General features: G+C 44.8%; 1 protein-coding gene and 1 non-coding gene across 2 annotated transcripts in view; both read right to left on the bottom strand.

Moving 5' to 3' along the window:
- EGFL6 (EGF like domain multiple 6) overlaps positions 1-25,339 on the bottom strand; it is a 74,058-nt gene that overhangs the window by 32,986 nt on the left and 15,733 nt on the right. The window contains exons 2-6 of the mRNA XM_075538286.1: positions 23,852-23,964; positions 16,926-17,018; positions 10,172-10,291; positions 6,663-6,782; positions 345-479 (exon numbers count right to left, since the gene is read on the bottom strand). Of these exons, the coding sequence (XP_075394401.1) occupies positions 345-479; positions 6,663-6,782; positions 10,172-10,291; positions 16,926-17,018; positions 23,852-23,964 (581 nt within the window). The remainder of the gene's footprint in view (positions 1-344; positions 480-6,662; positions 6,783-10,171; positions 10,292-16,925; positions 17,019-23,851; positions 23,965-25,339) is intronic.
- LOC142435173 (U4 spliceosomal RNA) lies at positions 662-802 on the bottom strand. Its single transcript, XR_012781286.1, has one exon. It is a non-coding gene; the product is annotated as a U4 spliceosomal RNA (small nuclear RNA).

The following is a 25,339-nucleotide window of genomic DNA, read 5'->3' as shown; positions in this document are numbered from 1 at the left end:
TTATTCGTCCTGTCTCAACAATGAATACTGCTTTCTTGCTCCCATTTTTTTGGTTGTAGACCTGGAGACAGAACCAAAAATATAAATAAAACAAAACAAAAACCAACCAACCACCACCAATAAGAAAATCTCAAGATATTTTTCCCATGGTAGAGCAATACAGACTGATGTTCCTTTGCTTTGCATTTCTGGTGACCTGGTTTCCTGCAATTCATGCCACTGGAGTTCCCTAAATGTCAGAAACCCTAAAAAAATCACTAATGACTTGATTTCAGAATATCGGTAGAGAAAGCCTACAGATTTGGTGGGAGAGGAAGAGAGGACAGGTGACACTTGAATCTCACCTACGCAGTCATATCGCCCACGGATATATTTCAGCTCAAAACCAACATAGCATTTGCAGTAGTAACTTCCAAATGTGTTCACACATCTTCGATTGTAGGGACAGATGGCTTCACCAGAGGCACATTCATCGATATCTAGAGTGTGTGGAAGCAGAAGGTGTCAGTGACAGCAGGACAAGCGGCTGCTCCCCACCCCCCACCCATAATCTGAGTTTCTTGACCTAGAGTGTAGTATCTATTCAGTGTCCATATAATATCCTCCTGGCCCTTCCTTTCATGTACTTATATCACTTATCTACTTTTTTTTTTTTGCTCAGTCTCCATAGAGATTGTCAGAAATTGCCAATGCCGACTATATTTCAAGTCATCATGGCGGGGTATTGGGAAAAGTTTTCAATTAGCAATAATTGTGCCTCGGATAAACCTCACTGGCTATGATATTGCCACTCCACAAAGCTCACTTATCTACCATTTTTATAGTGTCGTTACTCTCTATACTGTCAGGGAATTGAGCCTAGGACTCTGCAGATACCCAAATCCATGCAGGCTCTCTATATATTGGCACATGCATATAAGTAGCCTGTATATATCCCCCACAGACTTTAAATCATCTATAGATTATTTATAGTACCAAATGCAATGTAAAAAGCACTTTAGACTCCCTCTTACTCTTTGAAGACTAGATTTGACCACTGGACTACTTCAAAGGTTTTCAATCTGCAGTTCATCAAATCCATGCAGGCAGAACCTGCAGATATGGAGGGCCAAATGTGCCCACAGCTTCTAACTCAGCCATTCTCAACCTATGGATCGCGACCCCTTTGGGGGTCAAACGACCCTTTCACAGGGGTCACCTGATTCATAACAGTAGCAAAATGACAGTGATGAAGTAGCAATGAAAATAATTTTATGGTTAGGGGGGGGGGTCACCACAACATGAGGAACTGTATGAAAGGATCACGGCATCAGGAAGGTTGAGACCCTGGCTCTCTTGGGACAGGAACTGTGTGTGTCATTTGGGACATATAAGTCAAATGTTTGTTCAATGCATAATTATATTGTTCATGGAGCTTCAAAAAGTTCACGGACAAATGGAACTACAAGATAATGGACAATTCCATCCCCCCAATTCAACCATTCCTATGCCTTATGACCCCCAAAACAGTACTTAGAGGGTTTTAATTTGCAGCCTCCCTTAGTATGTTGTGCACGTCTAAGCATCTAGAAGGACAATTTCTAAACCTTTCTAATAAGGACTTGTTTGTCCACCACACACACAGAAATCTTGATTCAACTGTACATTTGTAACAAAAACTAGAATCTGAAAACGTCCTTTAAATAAACATTCTGGTCTAGAATAACCCCGCCCCCTCCCACACCATACACCTCCATTAACCCATCAACCCAGTTGACAAAAATAAGCACCTGTAATCCTCAGAGGGGACTTACATAATTTCACTTCCACAAGTCATCCCTCTAAAGTTGAACACAAAATGTACAAAATGTGTGAGTTTACTAAGTCTACTTTTTTCATACATGGGCAACCTCTCGAACCTGCAGTAAGACTAGATGTTGTAAAATTAGGAATTATCTTTCATATACCCTATATACTCAGCAAAGCCATACACAATACACAGCATGTATGGGCCTATAGTTCACCGGCCCACACTATAAATATACCGATTAAGCCCTCAGCACTTTCTTCTCCCTCCTCCCTGAACAAGCACAATCATGTGCTGCTCAGAGAGGCGGTTTGGCAATTCAATTTCCGAAAGACAAAAGTTCATATGAATTTTAACAAAACGGTATCTAGAAAACATGTTATTTACTACTTCTACTTTTAGCATACTTTGTGCACTTTGACACATTTAGCAAGACTAGATATTTTAAAGAAGGATGTGTTTGTCCACGATACACACAGACATGTCGAATAAACTACACACGTGTAACACCGGCTATATTTGAAAGTATCTTCTCAATAGGAACATTCATTTCTTCCAGTTCCTCTCCTCCACACCCAGTGGACAAGTCTAGGTCCATGAATCTATAGTGTGTGAGCTCAACCACCCAAACGCTTTCTGCTCAGTTATCTATAACCATGCATATGATGTAGAAAGACATGTCAAATTCTATCAAAGCATCGAAATGATTCTGGATGCCTTCAGTATATTTTTTTACTTTTAGCGCTTTGCTTTTTAGTTTTCTATAAAGTCCAAGAAAGCTTGAAGAGGAAAAAAAAGAGTGATTTTGAAAACTTGCATGGAGTCCCCATTGCCTGTAGACTAAAGTTAGCTTGCTGACACCTCAAAATATAAAATATAAATCTAGACAGTTACCGTTTAAGCAAGTCAAATACACAAACATCTAAGCATTGCACTTAGCAGGTTCTTTCATTGGAACACTCCATCTAATATTAATTTATCTTAATATTACTAATATATGAATATAATTAATATTCCATTCCCAGGAAGGTGCTTGTATATAGATTATGGGTTCAGTGTAATGATGTAAGGCTGCAACTTTAGCAAAGGGCACCATCTTTTTATAGAGTGGTTGACAACTATGTTGATCAAACCATGACAATTTACTCTTTGCTTTATTTTTCAGATATAAAATCAGATAGATGGTATGTTGTTCTTTTGGATCTATGGTTAAATACATAAGTTGGGGCTGATTTATGGTTCCTTTTGCATTTATAGGAGAATAGATAAATGTTAGATGGGTAATTTTTCAATGATTCCATGTATGTATCATCATTCTCTGACAAAGTGTTGGTGTTGTTGTTCTGACTCATAACTGACAAAGAACGAAACACTGCCCAGTCCTGCACCATCCTTACCAATGTTATGATGTTCGAGCCCATTGTTGTAACCACTGTGTCAGTCCCTCTGGTCAAAGGCCTTCCCCTTTTTTGGTACCCCTCGCACCTTAGCAACATGATATTCTTTTCTAGGGACTGGTCTCTTCTGATAACATGTGCAGAGGACATGGGATGAAGCAATGTTATCCTTGCCTCTAAGGAGCATTCTGGTTATATGTCTTCCAAGATAGATCTGTTTGTTATTTTGGCAGTCCATGGTACTTACAACATTCTTTGCCAATACCACAGTTCAAATGCATTGGTTTTTCTTCGGTCTTCTTTATTCAATGTCCAACTTTCACATGCATATAAGGTGATTGAAAATACCATGGCTTGGGTCAGGTGCACCTTCGTCCTCAAAGTTACATCCTTGTTTTTCAACACTCTAAAGAGGTCTTGTGCTCCAGATTAACCCAATACAAGGAATCATTCGATCTCTTGACTGCTGCTTCCATGAGCATTGATTGCGGATTCAAGCAAGATGAAATCCTTGACAATCTGAATCTTTTCTCCAGTTATCATGATGTTACCTATTGATCCAGTTGTGAACATTATGGTTTTCTTTACATTGTCTTGTAATTTATACTGAAGATTGTAATCCTTGATCTTTATCAGCAAGTGCTTCAAGTTCTCCTTACTTTCAGTAAGCAAGGTTGTGTCATCTGTGCATTGCAGGTTAATAAGCCTTCCACCAATACTGATACCGTCTTCTTCATATAGTCCAGTTTCTTTGATTATTTTCTCAGCATACAGATTGAATAAGTATGTTGAGCAGATATAATCCTGACACACACCTTTCTTGATTTCAAAGCAAGCATCATTTATTTTTTCTTCTCACTAAGCTACCTACTGATTCATGTAAAGGTTCCTCGTTTGCACAATAAAGTGTTCAGGAATTTCCATTCTTCTTAAGGCTATCCATAGTTTGTTATGATCTACACAGTCCAAATCTTTTACGTAGTCAGCGAAACACAAGGAAACATCTTTCTGGTATTCTCTACTTTCAGCCAAGATCCAGCTGATACAGCAATAATATCCCTTGTTCAGCCTCTAAAGCTACCTGAACCTCCGAGAGCTCACTGTCAATGTACTACTGCTAAGCATTGTTGAATAAACTTCAACAGATTTTTAGTTTCATGTGATATCAATGATATTTTTCTATAACTTTCTCATCTGTTGGGTCATCTTGATTTGGAATGGGTATAAATATGAATCACTTCCAGTCAGTTGGCCAAGTAGCAGTCTTCCAAATTTCTTGGTATAGATGAGTGAGTGCTTCCAGTGCTTTGTTAGCTTATTGAAATATTTCAATTCCTGCAATTGAACTTGGCTAATGCTTTCAGTGCAGCTCAGACTTCTTCTTTCAGTACCATTGATTCTTGCTCATATGCTACCTCTTGAAATGATTGAATGTTGACGAGCTCTTTTTTGTACAGTGACTGTGTATGTTTTCCATCTTCTTTTGACGCTTCCTGCATCATTCCGTATTTTGCCTGTAGAATCTTTCAATATGGAAAGTCGAGACTTGAATATTTTCTTTTGTTTCTTTCAGTTTAAGATATGCTGAGTGTGTCCTTCCTTGATTGGTTTTATAACTCTAGTTCTTTGCACATTTCATAACAATATTTTACTTTGTCTTCTTGAGCTGCCCTTTGAAATTTTCTATTCAACTCTTTGACTTCGTCGGTTCTTCTATTTGTCTTTGCTACTCTGCAATTAAGAGTAAGTTTCAGAGTCTCGTCTGACATATTCATCGATCTTTTATTACTTTCCTGTCTTTTTAATGGTCATTTGCTCTCTTCACAATTGATGTTCTGATGTCATCCTCAGCTCATCAGGTTTCCTGTCATTAATGGCTAATGTAGCAAATCTGCTCTTAAGATATGCTTGACATTTGAGTGGGATACACTTTTGTGGACTTGTTTTCATTTTCTTCAACTTCATCCTGAACTTACATATAAGCAATTGATGGTTTGTAGCACAGTCGGCCTCTGGCCTGATTTTAGCTGTTGATGTTGAGCTTCTCCAGTGCCTCTTCCCACAGATGTAGTCAAATTGATTTCTGTGTATTGAAAGTATCATGGATTTCCAGAAAAAGAAATAAGTCTGTCTTGGAGAACATATAGCTAGAATGCTTCTTAGAAGTCAGGATGGTGAGACTTCACATTGGGAAAAGTTGGCAGTTCAAACCCATCAGTCACCCCACAAGAGAAAGATGAGGCTGTCTGCTCTCATAAAGATTTACAGTCTTGGAAACACAGAAAGGCAGTTCTACTCTGCCCTATTGGGTTGCTTTGCATCTCAGAATTGACTTGATGGCAGTAGGTTTATTTGGTTGTTGTTTTTAGTAAATTGGAATCAACTTCATGGCAGTGTTTTTTTTTGTGTGTCATAACTTAAAGAATGTAGAAGGTAGATACTCTTTTCTATAGTCCGATATTAAACAATAAATATTTTATTTCTCAGGTAAATACTAGAAACTCAGCATAAAGCCCAATAGCCCTTAGTATCTTATTCACTGAATGACAAGAATACAAATAGTGGTGTCTCTTGAACTGTGTCCCCCAAATAACTTACATTGCTATTTTTACCCCTGGACCTGCAAATGTGACTATTTGGAAATAGGGGTTATGGTAACGACATCATACCAGAGTGGGGGGGGGGTGATCCTAAACCTAATCTTTTCTGAGTGATGTCTTACAAAAAAATCAGAGAGAGATACAGCCACAGGAGGAAGACAGATACCACGCCAGGCTCATCTACAAGCAAAGAAATGCCAAGGATTGCTGGCAGATGCTACGTATTAGGAGAAAGGCCTACAGAGTCGCTGGCATTCCTGAAAGTCTGAATTGGACTTCTAGACTCCAGAACCGTGGGGAATTTTGTCTCTTCCCCTTAAAGGTACCCATATGTGGCGTCTTTTCTTACAGTGGCACAAGGTAACCCAACAAACCAATAAAACCCACCGCTTGTGCTATAAACTCAATTCCAACTCCTGGAGACCCCATGTTTTAGAGCCGAACAGCGCGCCGCAGGTTTTCTTGGCGGAGATCACTACACAAGCTCATTGCCGGGCCTTCCTCTCCCGGCACCGTTGGGTAGGTTTGAACTCCTGATCTTTTAGTTAGCAGTTGAACACAAACCACTTGAGCCACCCAGGGATCGAGTTACTAAGACAGATCGATGGTAACGGAATTAAAATGTCCTGGGTACATATATGAAAATCAAAGTACCTTTCTCTTTTCTCTCTCACGAACACATTAGGCCATCCAAGTAAGAGAACCATGCTCTTTCTAGTAGTCCCGAGTGTGTCTTGAGATTGTGCGACTACAACGTGCCGTCTCCCCAGGGCAGAAACCTGCACTTTCAGTGGTTTTCAAGAGAGGGTGTAGGAAAGAGCGTGGGGTGGGGGGGTTAGGGGGCGGGGACGTGAGTAGGAGCAGTGGAGGCTGGTCTACCTGCGCAGACTCTTCCATTGGGCGCCAGGCGGAGTCCTGAGGATGGACACAGGCACCGAGGCCCTCCCTCGGTCTCTTCGCAGCCGTATTGGCAGTTCGTCACAGCGCACGTCCTGGAATCTGAAAAAGCAGGCCAGCATGAGCCTCTTCCTCCCCAGCGCTGGAAGATGCAAGCTGAGGAAGTGTTTCCAAATGCCCGGGCTGCACGGCAGCATGACCTGCGTTGGCCACGTGTAGAATGGGGGCGGTAGTCTGACCCTTGCCCATGGTTTGTTTTGTTGGTCAGTACATTGAACGTGACTGTCTTTCCATAGTCATACCCCGCGTAGTCACCAAAGCCCACATGACTCTCTTTGTGCACAAGCTCCAATCACTCCTCTTGTTATCTAACTGGCCCCAGAGGTTGAAATGCAAACCCTGATGTAGATGGCCATCAAAGTAATTTGGGTCAAGTCATCCATTCTAATATGCTCTTCAATGAGTCACCAAGTCATGGGACTTGGTATTTAGGTGCCCACATTAAAACAGGTGGCAGTGCAAGCATCAATCACCACTGCCCTGAGACCCAAACTAGATGGTGCCCAGCTACCGCTACCAACTGCTCTGAAAAAGATAGGATTAGACGATCCTGGAGAGAGCAGGAGAAAATGTAGAGCACAACCCAACATCCTGAAAGAGACCAGACTGCTTGGACAGAGACTGGTGGAACTTCCAAGATTGCGACTCTTAGCCATGCTTCAGGTCTGGAACTGAACTCACCCAGGAGGAGGAAGCTACCATCTAAGATCAAAAAGGCAGCATTTTCCTGGGGCCAAAGCTTTGAGGGTCAGGAAAGGAGGAATTGGTGCAAACCATGACACATGGAGGAGATGAAGCATAGTGTGTGTGGTTGTCGCATAAAAAATGGCTGATCTGCTCTGTAAACCATCAGTTAAAACACAAGACAAGGTATACAAATAAATATATAAAACAGGTGGCAGATACAACTGATTGGTTGCCCCAAAGCCATTCTGGACCCCCCCCACACACACACACTTAATTTCTCTTGCCACTTCCCACCGCTGAGGTTGGAAAGCCAGGCACTATTTTTTTCTTCCCAGCCTTCTTTGTAGTTGTGGCCAGAGATAGATAAAGATCTGTTGCCTGAGGGGTGATGGGGAATAGAGCTTCTGAAAAAAAATATTTTGCTTTATGGTAAAAGGGACAAGTGTCATATATTTCCCCTAAGTCTTGCCTGCCTCAAATGTAGGTATGATCTGTGGAACAAGACAGCCATATTATGGGCATGTGGCATGAGACTAAAACAAATACTGAGGATGGCAGCGATGAGCTCCTGGATAGGCTGCTGAGAACCTGTCTGCCTCCAGCTTTTGTTATTTTCCTAATGGCTGTATTTTGAAATTTATTATTTGGGGGGGAGGGAGGCAGTGGTCGGTCACTTGCTGAACATCTAATAGCTTACCACAATGCATCTCCTTAGCAAGGGCCCAGGTTATGTAGGTCAGAAGCTCAGAAGCACGAAAAAGCTCTTATGGTGCCAGCTCCATATTTACCCTGAAGGGGTCCCAAAGGGAGAGTCTCTCCATCACCCCGCCAGAGCAGGCCAGACACCCTGGTAGACAATAGAGATGGCAGGGGTTGAGAGTAGGGCATCAGTCTCCCGGGCAGAGGCCCAGAGCTGTGGGACACAGGGAGGCACAGGCCACGCCTATAAAGAGAGAACTAGACAAAGGGCCCAGGGGCTGAGACTCAAGGCAAGATAACAGACCTGATGGGTAGAGTTCCAGTTGATTCCTCCTGCCCTTCTCTTTAGTTTTCTTTTTTTGACACACATCTTCAAAATGAGCCTAATTTCATCTTTCCATTAGGCGTGGGGTGGGGGAGTTGCCTCTTTTTTGGCACTGATGAGCCTTTCACGGAATGTTTCCGATACAGCCATTAGCATTTATCTCTTTCAAATGTTTAAGTGCTTACTACAAAGGCCTTGATAGTGCTTTCCTATAGGGGCAAGGGGCAGGTCCTGGAAAAGTTCTATTTGGTGGTGGTTACCAGGGTCCTGGCCTGCTAAGAATTCATCAAGTTACAGGCCTGGTTCCTGTGGGTTTCTGTTTCACTTATAGTAAGGGTTTGAAAAGAAGAGTCTGCCAGGGCTGTGCTAGCTCTTCGGCTGGCTGGCTTATGGATGATGAGTGGTGTGGGGGTCCTTGGCCAAGAGCTAAGGATGTTGGGGTCCCTTGCCCATAGCTGAGGGGCAGGGAGTTGTCCACTAACCAACTGCTCTGACCAGAAGTTGCTGGCCAGATGGCAGAAGTGACCAGTTCTTTGGATTTGTTAGGGAGTGGTAGGCAGAAGCAAGCCCCTGGGGGTTAGAAATGGTTAATAGGCTCACATCTGCCCAAAGGTTGATACTCTGAGTGTGCTCAGAGGAACCACAAAAGAAAAGCTTGGCCATCTACTTCTGAAACATCGGCCAAACTCTACAGAGCACAGCTCTACTCTGACACAAGGGCTCAAGAAGAGGCAGGGTTGACTGATGGTAACGTGCATGTATTTGTTTTGCTGGGTAGAGAAAAGCGAGAGGGTTCAGAGGAGGAGGCAGGATGGGGGTGGAGTTGCCTGTCTGCTGCAACATAAAACCAGAAAAGCCTCCTTCCAGGCTGATGAATAGATTGATGTTCATCCTCCCACGGACCGGGCCGCCTTATCACAGAAGGGCTTTTCTTTCCAGGAATGTGAGTCGGAATGTGTCTCCGGTCCGAGCCACTAATCTTTGGGAGTGGGGCAAGGGCGTGAGAAAGGGGAAGATTCGATGTCCCTGCGTGGAAGGTAGCACCTCCTGAAAACCAGATGCATAGTTTGTTCCACATGCTGCCTCTCATGAGAAAACCCAACACATGTGGGAGCTTTGAACAGTTTATGGACAAATCTCCTTTTGTCTTCTAATTCCGTTTGTCCACGAACTTCCTGAATCCCCCTCTCTCCCATTTAGTCTTTTTATTAAGAAGTTCCTGGAACCGTGAATCCATAGAGACAGGAAGCAGCTTAATGATTTCTAGGGGTCAAGTTGAGAATGCTTAAAGGATATGGGAGTTGCCTTGAGGAACTAGATACAGGTGACAGCTACTCAAGCTTACTAATGCACTAGATGCCATTGAATTTTGCACATTAAAAATGATGACATTCATGTTATGTGTATTTTTAAAAGGAAGTGCCTATGGTACATGGGTGGGACTGTGATAAATGAGATGAAACAAGATGTGAATGAATTGCTGAATATGGAACTGATGAGCTCTTTAAACATTCACCCAGTGCATAATAAAAAGTTTTAAAAGAAAGCAAGCGAGCCCGAGAGAGAGAGAGCAAGTGAGCGAGTACCACATAGAATTGACGCTGAGTTGATATTAGGATATTAGGTTGTTCGTTTGCTTTTTAAGCCCCCAAGTCAACTTTTCCCAAAACATCATTTGCCCAAAGCCAAATTCCCAGTGTGGCTGAAAGTTGCTACTTACTGGAACATGTAGCGTCTGGCATCAGCATGTAGCCGGTGAGGCAAAAGCACTTGTAGCTGCCATGAGTATTCACACATCTGTGTGGGCAGGGCCGGGGGCTGAGGCCACATTCGTTCACATCTGCAGGGGCCAGTGAGAAGCAACAGAGTAAGGTGACCTGGATTGGGCGCATGTGAATGTGGAGTACCCATATTGTAAGGGAACACCTGGACTGCTTTTCCTAGACCGCACCGGTGAGGTCCTCGCCTCTGACCACCATCCAGATTCCATTCCATAGGGTTGTGAGCATGTCCTCATGGACGGAATGATGTCCCCCAAAAGATATGTGGAAGCCGTAATGCCAGTACCTGTGAGCATGACTTTGTTTGCAAACAGGGTCTTTGGTGATGTTACCAGCCAGCATGAGGTCCTATCAGAGTAGTGCTGCCCTTATAATAAGGAACAGACCCAGAGACACACGCAGGAAAAACAACCATTTGACACTACATCTCTAAGCCAAAGAATGTAAAGAGCCCCTAGAGCTAACAGCTGGAAAAGACAAGCACAGGCTTTCTTTCATCTTCAGAGAGGGGTAGGACCTGATGACACCCTGCATTCAAACACACAGCCTCCAGAAGGAGAGGGAGAACATCCTGCTGTGTAAAACCACCCACTTGGTGGTACTTTACAGCCTAGGAAAAAAGCCAGATGGAGCAACGGGAAATATCACACACTCCGGGCCCACACACAGCCATGGCACTGATTCCAACTCCAAACCCTTCGACAGGGCGAGTAGAGTGGCCTCTGTCGCGTTCTAAGACTGTAAATATTTATGGAATCAGACAGCTTGCTTTTTCTCCCATGGAGCAATTGGTGGCTTTGAACTGCTGACCTTGTTGGGAGCAGCTCAATGGGCAATCATCTACACCATCAGGGCTTGTTATACACTGTTGGCGTGTGTAAAATATATAAAATCATTTTATGGGGGGCTCATACAGCCCTTATCACAATCCATCCACCCATCCATGCGGTCAAGCATGTTTGTACATTTGTTACCATCATCATTTTCAAAACATTTTCTTTCTACTCAAGCCCTTGGTATCAGCTCCTCATTCCCACCCCACACTCTCCCTCCTGCATGAACCCTTGATAATTTATAAAAAAATTTCATGTCTTTAAAAAAATAATTTTATTGGGGGCTTGTAGAACTCTTATCACAATCCATATATCCATCCATTGTGTCAAGCCCATTTGTACATATGTTGCCATCATCATTCTCAAAACACTTGCTTTCTACTTGAGCCCTTGGTATCAACTCCTCATTTTCCCCCTCCCTCCCTGCTTTCCCTTCCCCCATGAACCCTTGACAATTTATACATTGTTATTAGGAAGGTTGAGAACCACTGTGCTATAGGATTCCATTTATATAGAGTCCCAACATACCCAAAGCCCACTGCCACCCAATCAATCCCCACTCATAGTGACCCCGCATAGGGGTTTCGAGCCTGTGATTCTATCTTTATGGCAGCAACCAGCCTAATTTTTCTCCCGTGGAGTGGCTGTGGGTTTGAACTGCCTATGTTGTGGTTAGCAGCCTAATGCTTAACCCACAGTACTAACATGGCTCTTACACTCAAAAATAGGCACAGCTGATCGAGGGAATAAGTGTTCAAGATAGGGTTCTCATGTGATGGGGCACAGGGTGAGGGGGATTGTGAGAGGGAGAAGGGCCTGTGTGATTAGAAGAGAGTATAAGGAATCTTCTAGAGGGCTAACCTGCTGTTTTGTGATGTGGGTACTGGGTCCACAGGCATTTAGCTTGTGAAAAATTTATTGAGCTGCACTTCTGATATGTGGGGACTTCAACATGTTTGTAGAAAATTCCATGAACTCTTCATTCTGTTTTTCCACGAACTTTTGGAAGACCCTCATATGTGTGTATTTCTGAGTATATAACACTTCCATTCAAAGTAGAGCTATCATGAACATAAAAAACAAACTCACAACCATTGAATTGATTCCGATTCCTCACAACCCTATAGGACAGAATAGAACTGTCCCTTTGGGTTTCTGAGACTGTAAATCTTCATGGGAACAGATAGTTTCATCTTTTTCCCTTAGAGTAGCTGGTGATTTTGAACTGCCGACTTCATGCTTACCAGTTCAATGCATAGCCTGCTAAACCACTGGGTTTCCTTAAGTAAGGCCATGCCGTGCACATATTTCTTTCTGTCTTCCTTTAACAGTATCCCAAGTGGTCTCTGATAGTTGCCAGCAGCCCGTCTTCTAATATGATTCTCTTGGGTGGACCCTGTACTGGCTGAATGGTCCTGGTTTACAGCCTTCAAGAAGGAGCCCTGGGAGCACAATGATGAAGCGAGCGCTCCACTGCTAACCAAATGTCAGTGGTTCGACTCAGCCAGTGGCTTCACGTAAGGAAAAACTTGGCAGTCTACCTCTGCAAAGATGATGGCCTTGGAAGCCAGGCTCGAGGGCGCAGTTCGGTCGGATGTCTGTGAATCCCAATCAACTGGAAGCACCCTAAAGCAAGATGCCTCTTCCAGGCAGCTACCAATGCTGAGCCTGTAGGGCTGTATTTGTTCTGGAAATGGGGACTTCTACCTGAACCCCGGGATACTGGGAGACAGTGATGGTTCACGAAATCTTCCTACCCTTTGGGTTCAGGAAAACAGCTTATTACAAATGGCCACCCTTCCAATGTGCCCCTGTGATTCCCTAGGACAGGGCCAAGCACAGACCTTCCAAACTCCCATTCAAGGCCACAAAAGTGAGTCACGAAATGACTTGTCCCCATTGACCAATCAGAAACAAAGTGTTCATTCACTAGATTTTGGTGAAGCTTCTTTTTATACCTCAAAGCCCTGATCTTCAGCATCCCTGTGCCTGAGCCAACCTCCAACCTTCAGGGCCCCTCCTGGAGAACCAGCTGGCCTCAATGGAAGACCATCTCTGACTGACTATAGGGCTGTCACTCTCTCGCCCCACGTTCCCACCCTTGCTCCATCTCCGTAAAAGAAAAAAGACACTCGAGTTCCTGACATTCTGGCTGATCTTCCATGCACCTGTTCTCATGAATTCAGTAGCCCTTGCTCCCTACTGGAATCGACCTTTCCCCCATTTTCGTTCCAAATTAAGCATCTTCTGATCACATCCCAATCAAGATACTCACAGGCTCTCAGTAAGTAGGGAGGGGGGGGGGAGGGAGGGAGAGAGAGAGAGAGAGAGAGAGAGAGAGAGAGAGAGAGAGAGAGAGAGATGCAAAACTAGACATAGACCTTGGTCCCCACATGGGAGGCTGAGAGAATATGTTCTTCAGGTGGTCAGAGTGAGGTCGGTGTTCTTTTGTGTGCTTTTCAAGGTTTCTTGTTTTTTTCTCAGTTAAAAAGGATCCACATGTGACCTCCTCCCTGGGAGATGGACAGCAGAGAAGGGAGACTCCGGATAGGGCAAGATATGACAAAATAACAATCTGTGGATTATCAAGGGCTCATGAGGGAGGGGGGAGCGGGGAGGGAGGGGGAAAAAAGAGGACCTGATGCAGAGGGCTTAAGTGGAGAGCAAATGCTTTGAGGGTGATTAGGGCAAAGAATGTACAGATGTGCTTTATGCAATTGATGTATGTATATGTGTGGATTGTGATAAGAGTTGTATGAGCCCCTAATAAAATGTAAAAAAGAAAAGAAAAAAAAGAATGAAAATAATAATAATTTATAAATGATCAAGGGTTCATGAGGGAGTGGGGAGCTGGGAGGGAGGGGAAAATGAGGAGCTGATATTAAGAGCTCAAGTAGAAAGCAAATGTTTTGAGAATGATGATGGCAACAAATGTACAAAGGTGCATGACACAATGGATATATGTATGGATTTTGATAAGAATGGTATGAGCCCCAATAAAATGAATTAAAAGAAAAGTATTAATAACTTGGCTAGACAAATTGAAAGCCACACAGAAGGAAAAGAAACCTCTAAAAGGAACTTGGCAAATGATTATATCTTCAGACATGCCATCAAGTAGAGGCCTCAGATCCTAGCTCTCCAAGTGGGGAGCTGCCATGGAGTAGACACACTCATAGGGACCCTCTGGTGTCAAAGGAAGACTGGGCTTCACTCTGTGTTCAGTGGTTGGTTTCTTGGATGTAGGTGGCCAGGCCTCTAGCTGGACTTAGTCCTGTAACCCTTTAGTTAGCAGGTGAGCGTGTTAACTGTTTATACCACTCATGTACTCCAAGGAAGTTATAGATGTATAAGAAGAGAGAGATAGAGTCCAATCCTGCCTAAAACGTGAGTATAGCATGGCAACAGGCAAGAGAGAGCCCTGCAAAAGAAAGAAGAGGCTGCTGTCCCAGCACTGCACCTGGACAACGAAAGGCCCTCTCTCCATCCCCTCCCCCCTCTCCCCAACCACCTCCCTAAAAGATGTTAACTGTTCAACAAAGGGGGTTGAGAAATGCTGAGTGCCCAGGATGACCCCATCACTGGACTCTAACACAGAGGTGACTCACTGCTGTCTTGGAATGAGCACTTTTAGAAAAGACAGAGGTTGATGGCAAGGGCCAGTGGCCATTTACAGGGAACCGTGAACTTTGATGAGGCTGCCAAATGCCTGGGAGGCTGGAGAGAAAGTCAGACAGGCCTGCAACTTGAGCCAATGGGCCACCCCTGCCACGTTAATGTGTTACTGAGGCTTGAAAACTAGTATGATAAATATCGCCTGTGCGGCTCTCTGGAGGAAGTATTTTGATATAGAATCCAAAACAGATGGGGAATGAGGGCTCTGGTGGGAACCCCTGGTCAGGGCACAAGCTGATGAGCATGCTATCCTTGGTCTGCCTCTGTCACCGTTAGACTTGGTTCCCTGAAGCCCCTTGGGGGCTCTGGCCTCGCAGTGGGTGGTGGGATGGAAGAGTCAAGGGTTCTCCTGTGAGGCAGCAGGGTGGGCAGCTCCAAAGTAGGCAATTTCAGGTCTACAGTTAAGTTTAGGACCTGGGGTGCTGGCTGGGGCTGGGAGAGTGGAGTGGGAGCCTACTCCGTCTTAGACATTTGGCTCTCCTTCTAGAACCCCGACAGCTTTCCTTAAAGAGAAGTTGGACCGGATTTTCTGCTCTGATCAACTTCATTAAGGGGCTCAGGATCCTTTTGCAATGATTGCAGACCTCTTTATGCCAAGGGTTCTCAACCTCGGAACTATAGCCATTTGGGCCTAGGCTAGGTCCTTCTTTGGTGGCAGGGGCTGTTTTGAGCATCAGGAGCTGTTCAGCAGCATCCCTGGCTTTGGTGACTTGATACAAGGAGGACCCCAACAGGCCAGGTGCATCCTTGAAAAACGAACAAGTGGCTGCTTTAGCCAAATAATGACCAATGACAACCAAGCATGTCTCCAGATACTACCAAGTGTGCCCTGGGGTGCATACTCACCCCAGTTGAGAACCACTGATCTGTAGCAGTAGGAGCCCTGGTGGAGTAGTGGTTAAGCGTTGGGCTGCGATCTGCATAGTCAGCAGTTCAAAACCACCAGCAGCTTCTTGGGAGAAAGACAGGGCTTTCTACTCCCATAAAGAGTTACAGTCTCAGAAACCTACAGGGAGTTGCTATGAATCAGCCCTACTTGATGGGGGTGAGTTTTATTTCGTTTTTGTTTGTTTGTTTGTTTGTTTTTTATCTATGGGAAAGGCCAGACCTTGTGCTCTGATGAAGCATTTTTATTCACCATAATAATTACAGCACTTTCTCACCTTCAAAGCTATTGATCTGTGGGCCGAGAAGCATCTACCCACTGGATGCCAGTAGCACCTCCTCCAAAGGGCTCTACACATTGGCATACAGCCTCTGGGGTCAACCCACTGCCATCAAGTAGTTTGTGACTTACAGGGCACCTCCTGTGGGGTTTACTGGATGCTTAGTTAAATTTGACTTTTCGATATGTAGCTATTCCTATTTTGTCCCATGCGCTCTTTGGCACACACACTCCCTGCTATGAGCCAATGCCGATTCATAGTGGCCCTATAGGACAGAGTAGAACTGCCCCTGTGGGTTCTGGGACTATAATTCTTTCTGGGAATAGAAAGCCTCGTCTTTCACCTGAGGAGCAGCTGATGGTTTTGAACTGCCCACCTTGTCATTAGCAGCCTGACTCATAATGACTATGCCACCAATGGTCCACGTACACTAAAATGTTATTTTGACATTTAACTCCAAATCAGATTTCACTGGGCATCCTCATTTTATCTGGCAACGCTGCCTGTGGGGATGGGGGAATCCTCCCAGTTGCTAAGCACTGCGCTGTTCCAGAGCCTGGTGGTGTGGTGGGAGAAGTGCTGGGCTGCTGCTAGGAAAGTAGCCATTTCAGATCCACCAGCTGTGCCTCTGGAGACAGATGAGACTCTATTCCTATACAGATTGATCATCTCAGAAGCCAAAGGGACTCAATGGCTGTGGGTTCTTGATATTAAAACGATGCTCTCCAGTGTCTTCAAGTGATTCACTCATGCCCAAAGTCACCAATGGCCCTTTACAATATCATGTAAGACGCCTATGAGAAACCATTAGGTTTTCACCTGTATAGGGAAGGACCTTGAGGTTGTAGCGCAAGCTACTATCTGTGGTGCTAATAGGGGCTGGGGGTGGAGATGCCCACTTTAAAATGGATATCATTTTGCATTGTTGGATTTAATTTTTAAAAACAAATAAAAAGTAACAGGCATTACTTTGGTAATTTAAAAAACACATAGAAATGACCTTGGTTTGTTGTACTGACCTTGACTGCAGGTTTTCCCAGTATATCCCGGAAAGCATCTGCATTTGTTTGCCCCCACACACTCCCCGAACTTGCATCCATGGACACACGAGGCTGTGAAAGAAGAAGGTGTATGAATGATACAAGAGTAGGAGTAGTTCACACAGTGACATCCACCAGGGTCAAAGGTAATGACTACCTACTTCCCAGAGAGATCCATGGAGGCATGAGTCAGGGCAATCTGTTCTCTCTCTAATCTGCTTTCACCTTTTAAGATCTGGAAATAGTTTGTGAACTCGATCATTACCCTCCCTCCCCCCATGTGTGTATGCAAATTCACTTAGCACTGATGCATGCATCCAGTGAGATTCAAAGATAAATGAAGGCTTGGGGACCACAGTCAGGCAGTATTGTGTGTGCGCACACAAGATGTTTAAGAAAGGAAGTGTACTATTTGCACTGAGAGAGACCTCAGAGTGGCCCTGGGCTGATTGCCAAAGTCTTTCTCATTCTGTCACATGCCTCTTTTTTACCTCTCTCCTATTTTCTATTTTTCTTTTAAGTGATAAAAATGCTTGTAATACTGTGCATGATCAGTCAAACTAAAGACATGAGTTTAAGGGCAGGCAGGCAGGAGAAGGGCACGGACTCTCTCCCTAGGGATGGGAACTGGAAGATGGTGAGGGTGGTGGTCACAGTGGTGATGGTGTGAGAAAGCACGATGGGGGCATGGCTTATTTCAGTTCTGACTAGTCCAGGCATGGCTGACAAAGGGAAATGGAACAGACTCACATTTGACAAATATGGGTAAATCACCATGATAGCTAGAAGGGGAAAAATTACAAGTCATCATTCTCCTAGAAACACAATCTCCCTCTTAGAAAGCAAGGGCAATATGTACATTGCATACCAACCAAATCTCTTACCAGACACAGTCAGAAACAACGGTGTCTGGCTCAAAGATGGTGGCTGACTGCACTACTTTGAATGGGTGTTTTTTTCCACAGTCCTGGCAGTAATTCATTCGGCATGAGGTACCCATGAGTCTTGGGCCAACTTGACAGTAACTAACAACAACAATGATGTCATAGGCTGCATTAGGCTCCTAAATATTCACTATGTCTCTTCTGAGTTTTCCATTCCAGGGTTTCAACCTACAATTCCTTCTGTTCTGTTTATCATTCTGTTTCACCCATGTTTTACAAAATTGGGACTCATTTAATTTTGCTTGGCCAGCTATGACTGAACTGGTTCAAGCCAATTCAAAGCCCTGGTTTAGTTTTCTATTTTAGTCACTGGTGCATTCCAACACTTGACACAAAGTAGACACTCAATAAATATTTGTTCAATGAATGAAGTGGTGGAAGAAACAACAGGGATTATGAGGCAGTAACTTTTTGAGTTGGGGGAAAAAAGGTTGTCAATGAAAAGGGAGATTTTTCTTTCTTATGGTTTTATTTATTTTAAAAATAGTTTATTGGGAGCTCTTACATATATCATAATATTTTCAGTTCAGTTTATGAGGAGGATAGAGGGAGAAAAAGCAGTCGACAAGGAGAAAAGAAAATGGGGAAACAGAAGAAGGAGATGGGAAGAGGAAGAAAAACAATGACTAAGAGGAAGGAAGTGTGTAGTGTATTGTGGGCTCTAAGAGAAACTCTTGGGTCTAGTAAGTGCTCAAGATAGAGCCATAGTTTGAAAGCAAGATTCATGAATTGTCCAGGTTTGCTGCTAGCTTCTCTTCCCATTGATTCCCTTGCTTTGTAGGTCTACCTCTAAGCAAACCTGATCTTAAAGACCTCGTCTTTCCATTCAACCCTAGTTCCTAATCTTAGTTGATGCCACTATTCCATTCCCAGAGAACGGGACTCAAAATCTCAGTTCTCTCTCTTTTATCTTTCCCCAAAACCAACTAGCTACAACATCCTATCCCTATTTCTACCACCAATTCATTCATTGAGCAAATATGTATCTAGCTCATTGGAACTTCATTGCTTAGGGATACCTAGGAGATTGAACTTACCCTTCTTTCCCCATGTGACCAGTGGGCCAGCACTCGACTGATACAGGAATCTAATAGCTTAGAGTCCTATCTCTGGGCAGGACACAGTCAGTGGTACAATTCACCACCTGGCCTGACCCTCCTCCCAGAAGCCTTCCCAGATATCTTCAACCACAAGTAAACATATGTTCACCTTTGAGAACACCATGAATTTTGGCAGGGCTCTCGTGAAACTGGCAACTTTCCAACTTACTCACTAAAGACTATTTCTTTATGGTGCAGTAGTTAAGTATTCCTCTTCTAATAGAAAGGTTGATAGTTTGAACCCACCAGACACTCCTTGGAAGAAACATGTGGCAGCCTGCTCCTATAAAGATGGCAGCCTTGGCAACCCTATGGGATAGTTCTACTGTACCTGAGAGGGCCACCGCGAGTTTGACGGGACTTCACGGCAATGGGTTAGATGTTCACCTTCTATCCTTGACCTCTATCCACTACTTGATTCTAAGTACCTTTAGGACAGGAACAGAAATTTATCATCTTTGTTTCTCCTACAGTGATGAAAATAGTCTGTGGACCTGCTCAATACTCCAATATGTTTGAATAATGACTAGAGTCATAGGCATTGAACTTATAACAGGGGAACACTTTGTGATCCTGGCTAAATCATGGGTGAGGAGGTCAGGAAAAATAATTTCCCAGTAAAAAACCCTTCAACTGTAGTAGACAAAGGAGCTAGGACTTGACTTCCAGGATCTATTTGGCTAAGGGTCTGTTTTTGAGGATCCATCTTTAAGCTCAGATGTTAAAATAAGAAATCTTCTGGGGAAGTTCCAAAGACCTCTGCCTGTTTTCCTGGGAATGGAGCTCAGGGGCAATCCAGACAGGCAGCTCAGGGTCAGTGCCAGAGCACAGGCGAACTTTGAGCAACAGCCTGGCTTCTACAAGCTCAAAGCTCAAGAGAGATGTTTTCCTTTGACAGCAATATTTGGTCTGGGATTTGAGCTCCCAGTCCACAGCAAAGGACAATCCAGCTGGGCTCTAAAATGACCCGAGACATTGGCTTGCTTTAGAATTCAGACCAAGTTAAATGCTCTCACTCAATTCTATCTGCAGTGTTTTATGAGGGATTTGCTTAGATCAGTGGTTCTCAACCTTCCTAAGGTCATGGCCCTTTAATACAGTTCCTCATGTTGTGGTGACCCCCAACCATAAATTTATTTTCTTTGCTAGTTCATAATTGTAATTTTGCTACTGTTATGAATCTGGTGACTCCTATGAAAGGGTTGTTCGACCCCCAAAGAGGTCACAATCCACAGGTTGAGAACCACTGAATTAGATCTAGCATTGGCCCCGTCTTGCTAAGTAGCACACAGTTTAAGGTTAATGAGAACAAGTTGATCAGGGCTGAGCCCCAGAACTGGAGAGCTCAGGTTGGGCCTTGGGAGGAATGACGGGCGAATGTACGGACAGAGACTACAGGCGGGGAGAACAGACCACTGGCCTGGAGCTGGGCCCTGCCTGTTTCTGGCAGGGCGTGCATGTATTTCAGGATGAGGCACACCAGCTATGACTTAGAAATCAAAAGCCCGCAGTCAAGGACAAACTGTCCTATCATTTGATGAGAATAACCAGGCAAACTGGTTAAGACATGATACAGATTTTAGCTATTAAAAAAGACAAGGCAGTGCAATTGAAGTCCTGGATGGTTGATGGGGGCACTGGGACTGCAGACTGACTCTTGGCTGCCTTGGGTTGGAGCCCCTGCCAATTGCTCTTATCACATTTAGCCTGCAAGGATTTCATGCCCATGATATCATGGAGTCCATGGAGGCCTGGGAAGCGAATGAGCAGGGCTGAGTATAGTGAGTCATGGGGCTTCAGTTCAGCGCTACAAAATCTCCCTTCCAAATAGCCCCAAGCCGGGGCATCCATGTTTTACAGCAGCAGGGTTGAAGTTTGTGCTACTGTCAGAAAGACTCTCAACTACATAGCCCAAGTGGCTTTTGCCCCTTTCCACCTGACTGAATCAGAACAAACATGTATTAAGTCGTGTCTTGCAAAAAAATCAAGCCACCTTAACACCCCTAGGTGGTTTCGCTGACTCAAGTCTGGGCTGAGAGTTATGGGTCCTTTCCAAAACCATGGTCATGGCTGAGGCATTTCCTACGGGTGCCAAGTCATGAACACCCCCTTTGATGTGTCTGATCCTTACCCTCTGAAGTTGGCATAATGTTCTCTGTGCTGCCCAGGAGCAATGTAAGTGAAGTTATGATGCCCAGCTCAAGTTGACCCAGACTGTCTGATTCTCAGGACAATACCCAAGATCACGACACCATCATTCATATCAGTGCAGAGACGCATCCCTGCCTCTGTCTTTCATCGGCAAAAGCCTGAACCTTCTTTACTCAGGTTGGTAATGAGGATTTTGCTATTGTTTCTAGTATTGACAGGATTGTAATCTCACCAGAACAAGCATCCTATTGAGTGCCTTCCCTGTTCCATGGACTTGAGATACCATCCACCTCTACCCTCCCTTAGGATCTCTGCAGAGAGGTTATGGGTTGGGCTCCTAACTAACCACAGGGCTTTCTACTCCCATAAAGAGTAACAGTCTCAGAAACCCACCAGGCCAGTTCTACCCTGTTCTATAAGGTCACTATGAGTTGGAATCAACTCGATGCTTATGAGTTTGGACTTTTGAGAGAGGAGGAAGGAGGCTGGAGCAAAAAGAGGATAGCATTGCTATTCTTAAAAATAATTACTAGCTCAGTGCTGTTTCCTGTCATCCATTATGCTCCGCAGTCAGCCCTCCAAGTGGAAGGGGCACGTAACCACGCGACTTCTCCCATTCCACAGAGAAGTGACTGAGGTCCTAGCAAATGCCAACTACTGGGGACTCCGTGAAGCCAGAGTCCTTCCCTGAAGGAAAGCACGGACTGAGCAACAAGAACGTGATTACAAGCAGTCACATAAAAACCCAAACAACACAAAACTCTGCACTCATCTCTGTCCTCTCGAGTCCTCCTAGTTCTCAGACAGACACCCGTCTCTCCCGGAGTTCCAGAAACAAGGTCTGATAAATAACGTCCAAGGCCCTTTATGGGTCACAGGCCTGCAGTTTATAGCAAAGACTCAGAGAAACCGAGTTTTGCATATATCCCTGTAATCCTTGAAAGCGTTTGGAAATGGCCACTGTAGATTTTAATAATGAGACTAACAAAGCTATTAAGGGAAACACTTAATTTCCTTGTTTGTAACTGAGGCCTACTGGTTGGGTGATTCACCATTTAAAAATACATTTCATTAGAAATCAATTAGGGAAAACATGAGGGGCTCGACTTTATAGAGAACCAAGTGCCATCGAATCGACTCCAGCTCGTAGAGATCCTGTGTGTGTCAGAGGAGAACTGTGTTCTGTGCATCAATCAATCTCTCTCTCTCTCTCTCTCTCTCTCTCTCTCTCTCTCTCTCTCTCTCTCTCTGTTTTGAAGTAGATCACTAGGCCTTTTTTCTGAGGTATCTCTGGCAGATTCAACCTTCCAAACATCATTTGGTTCACAGTTCAGTAAGCAAGTTCATGGTTTGCACCAGACAGGGACTCCTTATATATAGAACTTCCATGGCCTCTCTTTGCCATCTTGGTTTCTTTCGACTGAAAATACAACTCAAATTCCCACAACCCAACCATCCACATTACAGTACTAACTCTGAAAGAAGGGACAAATCAGGTCCATCTTAAAAGAAAGAAATCCTGTCTAGGGGCATGGCGGAATCCAGGGGAGGGGGGCGGGCGGGGGTACGACAGTTGCCACCGTCTGTTGCTGATGGAAAGGTTGGGGGTTGGGCCTTGGAAGAAAGACCTGAAAGCCATGATTGAGCACAGCTCTGCTTTTCAAAATCCTGCAATAATTTTTGTTGCAGTTTTGGTGAAACGTTACACAACACATTAAGTTCTCCATTAATAATGTCTTTACATATGGTCCACAGCATGCCAACATTCTCATGATTTTTGTCTCTTTGAATCTAGCTTCCCTCCCCGCTTCCATTCTCATGTTTGCTTTAGAGCAGCGGTTCTCCACCTTGGGGTTGCGACTCCTTTGGGGGTCAAACGACCCTTTCACAGTGGTTGACCGATTCATCACAGTATCAAAATGACAGTGATGAAGTAGCAACGAAAATAATGTTATGGTTGGGGGGTCACTCCCACATGAGGAACTGTATGAAAGGGTCGCGGCATGAGGAAGGTGGAGACCCACTGCTTTAGCGTAAATGTTACCCATTGGGTCTCACGTAGATGCGCTTCTGTAACGGGGCACGGCATGCACGGCATGCACGGATCAGGATGAGGTCCTCTGCATACACCATGTGTAATGGCAACAGTTTCAGTGGTCTTTCTAGTCCAGGATGTCTAGCCTTTTCCCAGAGACTTTGAGATTTAGTCAAGCACAGTTCTACTTCGATACACACGACGGATTGCCACGAGTTGGAATCGACCCCGTGGCAACAGATAGATATGTTTAAGGAGCCCCGGGGGTGTAGTGGTTAGTAGTTGGGCTGCAAACCTTGAAGTCAGCAGTTCGAACCCCCCAGCTACTCGGTGGGATAAAAACGATGTTTTCTACTCCCAGAAACGGGTTCAGCCTTGGAAACCCACAGGGGCAGTTCTATCTTGGGTAGCCATGAGTCAGAATTGACTCGCTGGGTTTGAATTTGCTTTTGGTCCCATATATTTAGATGGGAGGGTATCTCCCGGGTTGCCACTCCTGGCTTTTATAGCATGCTTCCCTCCTTGGGACGGAAGTGGTGGGTATTTGTAGTTATGTCTCCTGGTGAGCTAGCTGGCAGTTTGAGGCTAGCTCAGTGTATTACAGGGAAAAAAAGCAAGCTAAGGGTCCTGACATCGTACCAAGAACAGGGCGAGTCTGAGCTTTGACCGAATTACCTTCACAGCCTCCCTTGCTGCTCCCTCTCCAGCCATGGCAGCAGGCCAGCTTACTTCCATAGCGGCAGACTCCCGGCTGGCCTGCCCGTGCTGAGAGTCCGTGCGTCCGTGGGCTGCAGATAAAGAAGCAGGCGTGAGCATGCCAAGAATAAACAGCAAGGAAGACTACAGAGACTCAGTCTGCTACTCGATGAACCAGAGAGATGGCAGTGACCCAGTTCCTTTCAACAAACACCCAAATGGGATTTGGAAAACCTGAATTTATACCTTGCCAGTCTCGTTACCAACCCTGCCCGTCTTCCCCACTAGCCAGTTTTGTGAGTTTTCTCTCCCCTTCCTAGGATTGAAAGAATGGGATCAGCGGGTTACACATTGCGCTGCTAACTGCAAGATCAGCAGTTTGAAACTACCAGCCACTCCAAGGGAGAAAGATGAGGCTTTCTACTTCTGTCAGGATTTAGTCTCAGAAACCCCACAGGGGCAGTTTACTCTGTCTCACAAGGTCGCTATGAGTTGGAATTGACTCAGTAACAATGAATGTTATTTGGGGTTTTAGATTAAAAGTCAGTCTTAGCGAAAATTACAACCAGAAGGCCCATTTAGAAGTGAGGCTGGCTCCTGAGACTTCTGCTTGATTACTTTGGACCCATCATCAGCAAAGACCAATTGTTAGCAGAGCGCCTCGTGGCTGGCCAAGGGGCAGGTCATTGAAAACAAGGCAGTCCTTCCGTGAGAGGGCTGGAGCCCAGCAGACCAAGCCAAGGGCCATTTCATTCTGGTGTATGGAGAAAGGCTGCCCACAGTCAGTGCCTACGTGACGACAACCACCAACACTTCCTCTAGAAAATGAGGGCACATGAAAGTGGCCCCCAATGTACACTGCCCAAAGCCTTCCAGAACGACCATTTTCAGACCTGTGCCACATACACATGGTAGCTAGCCAATGGCAAGTGTGCTAACACTACTGTCTGGCTGTGTGGCTTTATCCCAGACCAGAGCTCTGCCTCCCACTCCATTGTCCACTAGAGAGCCATGGAACAAATGGGAATCGCCATGCAGTCAAGGCTGGTCAGAGCTAGAAGGGCCCCAGGGATCCCTTTGAAGAGCTCTCTCCTGTTACAGGTCAAGAAACCCAAGCGCAAGAGTGGGGAGTTTCAGCCCCAGCAGATCTACATGCTAGGGACCCCAGCCCAGGGCTCCTTCTCATTCCACACAGGCTTCTGGAAACCCAATTGATTCAACTCTTGAACAGCGGTGCAGATGTGGACCAGATGCTAAAGGTTGTGAGCTTTGGGGGTCACACAGGGTCTGTCATCACTACTTGGCTCTGCATCCTCAGGCAATAGCTATGTAAATGGTGGACTTGGCTGTGTGCCAAGGTGAATTCCAGGTACCTTTCACACATCAAAAAATCTTCTTCGGTGTTTTTCTTCAGCCATTTAAAAATGTAAACTCCTCTCTCCCAAGTACTCCAACATGGAAAAGGAC

This window comes from Tenrec ecaudatus, chromosome X, assembly GCF_050624435.1.
Source record: "Tenrec ecaudatus isolate mTenEca1 chromosome X, mTenEca1.hap1, whole genome shotgun sequence".
Taxonomy (NCBI): domain Eukaryota; kingdom Metazoa; phylum Chordata; class Mammalia; order Afrosoricida; family Tenrecidae; genus Tenrec; species Tenrec ecaudatus.
Note: the sequence above shows the minus strand (reverse complement) of the source record. Positions and strands in the feature narration are given on the sequence as shown.